The 6000-nt window shown below is 34.0% G+C and overlaps 1 protein-coding gene across 2 annotated transcripts in view; it reads right to left on the reverse strand.

Moving 5' to 3' along the window:
* LOC123864352 (inactive ubiquitin carboxyl-terminal hydrolase MINDY-4B) overlaps positions 1-633 on the reverse strand; it is a 29283-nt gene extending 28650 nt beyond the window's left edge. The window contains exon 1 of one of the 2 annotated variants that reach the window (XM_045904714.1): positions 577-633. Coding sequence is in view for 1 of the 2 variants with exons in the window: in XM_045904716.1 (XP_045760672.1) it covers positions 437-521 (85 nt within the window). In the remaining variant the exon portion in view is untranslated. Of the gene's footprint in view, positions 1-436 lie in introns of both variants that reach the window. The other variant, XM_045904716.1, reaches the window with a different exon arrangement.
* Between the last annotated feature and the right edge of the window lie 5367 nt (positions 634-6000).

A 6000-nucleotide genomic window follows, 5' to 3' on the forward strand; every position in this document is an offset into this window, starting at 1 on the left:
AAGGAAATTTCTAATTATAAACAATCCAATTGGTACAAAGAAACATGTTCTTATATTTCATCCATTAATAGGTAATAGGAGCTTCTTAAAGACATTGTAATAAACCACCCTTGTGCTGATGGAACTGTTAAGGCTGGTTATCAGTTTTTCCCAAAAATCTCAAAAACTGTAGGTTCTAACACAAAATTTTCCGTGAAAAAATTAAACTACATTAAATTCCCTACAAGAACATATCATAAATTGTTTCTATACAATTAATAAATTAGGAGATAATAATATGAAAGCTTGAGGATTTGAAAAATTACACGTTTTTCATATATATTTATTGTTAGAAATGAACACGTGTGTTGTTAACGCACAAAAGTAGGGATATATTAAGACGTCATAAAGAGTACGACTATAGTATGTATAAAAGCAGATTTAAAGGTCCACTTACCTCTATTATTCTTAAGGTAATTATGTAATTTGCAATCTTTAGTCTGCGCCACATTTTGTTTCAGGTTTTTCCAGTTACTACTCATATCAGTGCAATGTACATTGTTAGTGTAACTAAAACTAATCTATTTCACTCCTTACTAAGTGAGTCAGTCTACTGTCTTTCACAGTTTAGGTGTGAATAAACTGTCAGATCAAAGTTCGTGGTGTTTTGTAGCTAGTTTTACATGAGGCGCTAAAAATTCTTCTTTTCTTTTGCGTTACACTTTGCTTGACAAGTTTTGATACTTTCGCAGTTAATTAATACCAGTAAAATAAAAAAAAATAAAAAAATCCGTCTTGTTGTGACCTTTATATAACTAACACTTTGATGAAAGGCACGATAGTATCCTTACGTAAAGAAAGTAGTGCAATGTTATTGCTATACCTAAAGGATAAAGATATCATACACTTAATAGTATAATATCATAATAAATATAGTAAAATTTGAATTTAAAAATCAATATCTATTCTGTGGGTCTATTAAAGGTAACCGATAGACAGACAATATTTTTAAAACAAGCATAACTCATCAATTGAATTGTAATTTTATACGATAGTTGTTGATATGTATAGTATAGTAAATATGTATAGTAAATAGGTAGGTAGTGCATTGCAACTCATGCCGGGCATTAGCTAATCATCAAAATCTTTCTTTCAACCTTTGAATTTAAAGTGAATTTCAATATTCAGATACTTTAAGTACATTCCGAAAATATTTCTGTTTACCGTTCACTCACTGAATGAATGCAAATTTTATTTCTGTTTGTATTTACTTATTCAATATTCAGTCGCTCATTTTATAGCAATATATTTTTGAAGTAATTTCGATTAATCTTCGAATAATCTTTTTTGAATGCCTATTGTTTATTGAAATTATTTACTAATGGAGGTTTTACAGAGGCTTTGATCATGGCTAGCATCTTACCCTGAAAAAGAAACCGTGAAGCGATTTAGCGGTCCAGTACCATCCTGCATATAGATGATCCAGTGTATACTGGATTAGAGTTATTAGGGTTATTATCACATTTCCACTGAATCGGAGCGGGACGGAGACGTGTGCTTTCAACCAGTTAAATGATTGTGATAGGATGTGATAAAATTATCACGCCATCCAACAATAACCTGATTGGTTGAGCAGTGCACTATTCTATTTCAGTGGAAACGCATCATTAAAATGCTAAAAAAAATCTAGATTCAAGGAGTATCACATTAATTGACTGATGTAAATATAATAATATCACCGAATACCAAAGTTTGGACACCCAATCAGTTACCGATCTAGTGGTAAATTCTAACTTGCGACAAGGGCAATTAACTGAAAGTGGAAAAGCCTTTATTGAGGAAGTGCATCTATTTAGGAAGCGGCTCTCAATAGAAGCATTTGTGTAAATTAAAACGATCAAGGGTGTCTCAATCCCACCACAAATCGACCTGAGTGTCGTATAAGGGGTTTGTAGTCACATTTCAAGGCCGCGCCATTATGGCGACCGAATTGACTCGGCTGGAGTGCTCCAGTCATTAGTCGAACAATCGTGAAATGAGTTTTGCATTTGGTTCTATAATGGGTATATGGAGTGCTAATGCACTCTTTATTCATCGGGCTAAATTAGGGTTTTTACATTCTTGTTTCTGTTACGGTATTGTATTAGTCTGTGATATTAGTCTGTGTAATATCCTAATGTCATCTGTCACTTGTCACATACTTGTCACCTATCGCTGTCTTGATACAATGTCTGCCTGTGTCGTGTGAATGGAAATAAAATCAAATCCAAGAGCATCCATCTTTTATTTGTAACACACCAATGAAATATGGTGCCAGAACAGGGATCACAATAAAGAAAAACAATGCAGGACGAAGATTTTGTGAACACAAAGCCTAGAAGACCACCAGGTCACAGCGAGTCGTCAACCAGCCACGCCATGACGCCATTGCCAGTAGGCATGACCCTGCCGCCGTTCATCGTTGAAGGTAACAACGTCCCATTGCTATGGAAAAAATGGCTCACACGACTGAAAGTCTATTTAAAGGCAAATAATTTAGATGAAGCCGAAGATGCACGTAAAACAGCCATTCTCTTGCAATTCATCGGATCAGATTGTCTGGAAATTTTTTACTCATTTGACCTAGATATCGAAAAAGTTAGTTTTGGCGATCTCTGTAACAAATTTACACAGTATTTCACTCCGAAAATAAACGTCACGATAGAAAGGCATAAATTATTTAGCAGGAAACAACTACCAAATGAATCTATAGACACCTATGTCACGGATCTAAAAAATTTAAGTCACACTTGTGAATTTGGTGACATACGTGAAAGCTTGCTCAGAGACATATTTAGCTGGAACTGCAACAACACTTACTATAAAGAAAGGATTCTAATTGAAAAACCGAACACCCTAGAGGAGGCAATAAACATAGCCAAGCGCTGTGAGTCTACTAAACAACAAGCAAAAGCATTGGAAGACGCATCATTACATTTCATAGGACGCGTGTCAAGATCACCAAGTCGCAGAGACTCTTCCCATAGAAACAGGTCCAGACACCAGTCACAGCAAACACGTCAACGCACACCATCAACGTCAAGTCAGAGGAATACATCATGTGGTCGGTGCGGTCAGGTACATAGATTCAAGTGCCCAGCTCAAGGTGTCAAGTGCAGAAAGTGTAATAAGTCCAATCATTTCGCTCAGTTTTGCCGTTCACATCAAGTAAAAGTAGTCAATTGTGAAAATCAGTCTGTAAATAATGAATCTTTGTTTTATGTTGGTTCTGTCTATTGTATACAGGATGATAAGTCTAATTTGTCAAAACCTTGGAATATTGATCTATGTATAAACCAAATACAGGTAAATTTTTTATTAGACACTGGAGCAGACACAAATATTCTATCCATTCACACATACAACTCATTAAATCTGCCACTTTCCAACATACACAAAAGTAAGAACACACTTTCTACATACAGTGGAGAAATTATCCCTCTGGTAGGTCAATGCAATTTGTCAGTGATTCATAAAAATAAGTCATATACAGTTAACTTTCATATTGTCGACATGAAAAGTCAAAATATTATAGGTAGGGATACCTGTAAAACTTTAAATTTAATAAGAAAAATTAATAGTGTTTCTTTCCAGAATTTAACATGTCAAGATATAGTTGATACAAATAAGGACTTGTTTGAAGGTTTAGGTTGTCTAACAGATTTTCAATGCGAACTAACCTTGAAGCCTAATGCAACTCCATCTATAGAGGCATGCAGAAGGGTTCCATTCCGTCTTCATCAACCACTAAAACAAGAGCTAGAATCTATGGAAAAAAGTGGAGTCATACAACGAGTTGAAGAGCCTACTGAATGGGTAAGCGCTCTAGTCTTAACGTCAAAAAAGAATGGTAAATTACGTCTGTGTATTGATCCTAGAAAGCTAAATCAGTCAATTTTAAGATCACATTTCCAATTTCCAACCTTAGATGAAATTAAATCTAGTCTTGCTGGAGCTCAGTATTTTTCAACATTAGATGCCAATAAAGGCTATTGGATGCTCAAGTTGTCAGAAGCTTCTTCTAAGCTCTGTACATTTATTACACCTTTTGGACGATATAGATTCACTAGGTTACCCTTTGGTATTAATGCAGCTCCAGAAATATTTCATAGAGAAATGATAAAAAGATTTGGTGATATTGAAGGTGTTAAAATTATGATGGATGATTTTCTTATTTATGGTAGAACTGTAGAAGAACATAATCAACGGTTACAAAAAGTCTTAGAAAGAGCACGTCAAATTAATGTAAAATTTAACAAAGAAAAGTCTGTGTTTTGTCAAAAAGAAGTCAAATATTTAGGCCATATATTTAGTAAAGAAGGTGTACAAGTTGATAAGTCTAGAGTAAAAGCTATTTGTAACATGCCAAGTCCTAAAAATATAACAGATCTTCAAAGATTCCTAGGTATGATCAATTATCTTAGTCCATTTATTAAAAATTTGTCACAGCAAATAAGTCATTTGCGAGCACTTTTATCAAAAAATACTGAATGGTATTGGTCAGAGCACCATGAGTCCCAATTTAATAATATTAAAAAAGTTATTTGTTCAACACCTGTCTTAACATACTATGACCCTAAAAAGGAAATAATTTTATCTGTAGACGCATCGAAGGATGCCATGGGTGCAGTGTTATCCCATGACAAGCAACCCATTGCATATGCATCTGCTTCTCTAAGTAAAATACAACAGTCCTACTCGCAGATAGAGAAAGAACTACTAGCTGTCCTCTTTGGTTGTACTAAGTACCACCAATACATATATGGTCATAACATAACAGTGGAGACAGACCACAAACCTCTCATAACTCTTTTCAAAAAAGCTCTATATGACATTCCCCCAAGATTGCAAAGAATCATGCTTAGATTGCAGCCGTATGATCTAACTGTTGTATACAAGCCTGGTCGTTACTTATATATTGCAGATACTTTGTCTAGAGCAGCATTAAGTGAAACTTGTTTGTCAGAAGTTGATCAAGATATAGATTTACATGTTAATATAATAATGTCTAATTTGTCAGTCAGTCCAGAGAAATTAAAAGAAATTCAAGAGTCTACAGTCCAAGATCAAACATTAAGTCAAATAATTCAATATTGTCACAACGGATGGCCTGAACATAAGCGTTCAGTTAGTCAGTCAGTCAAATCTTATTATAGTCTCAAAGATCAAATATATGTCATTGATAACGTTGTCTTCAAATCTAACTGCATTATAATCCCAGAGTCAATGAGAGAGTATATATTAAAACTAATTCATTCTGCCCATCAAGGTATAAACAGCTCAATCCGTCTAGCAAAAACTACAGTCTTTTGGCCAAATATGCAAAATGACATAGAAAAATATATAGGTCAATGTAACATTTGTCTATCTTACCGTCGAAATAATAGTAAAGAACCAATTATGCAACATGAGTATGAAAACATACCATGGTACAAAATTGGTATAGATATTTTTGAATTTGAACGAACTAAATACTTAATGGTAGTTGACTATTATTCAAAGTATATAGAACTTGCCAAGTTAACATCAGGCTATTCAGCTAGCCAAGTAATTACACATTTAAAGTCAATATTGGCCCGTCATGGAATTTGCAGGATTGCAATAACAGACAATGGCCCCCCGTTTAATAGCAAAGAGTTTAAGTTATTCACTCAAGAATGGGACATAGAACACATAACTTCTAGTCCATATTTAAGTAGATCAAATGGTTTAGTTGAAAGGACTATTGGAACTATAAAAAATATGTTAATTAAGTGTAAAACTGACAAATCTGATATGTATTTAGCATTACTTTTGTACAGAAATACCCCTAAACAAAGTCAATATTCACCAGCAGAGCTGTGTATGTCTAGACAACTGCGTACAGTAGTTCCTACTGGAAAAGAAAACTTGCTACCTAAGCTTTGTGATATGAATAAAATAAAGAAATTAAATGAAAAACAAAAGTCATACACAAAATTTTATTATAATAAACATACAAAA

The sequence above is a fragment of the Maniola jurtina genome, chromosome 4 (genome assembly GCF_905333055.1).
Source record: "Maniola jurtina chromosome 4, ilManJurt1.1, whole genome shotgun sequence".
Taxonomy (NCBI): Eukaryota; Metazoa; Arthropoda; class Insecta; order Lepidoptera; family Nymphalidae; genus Maniola; species Maniola jurtina.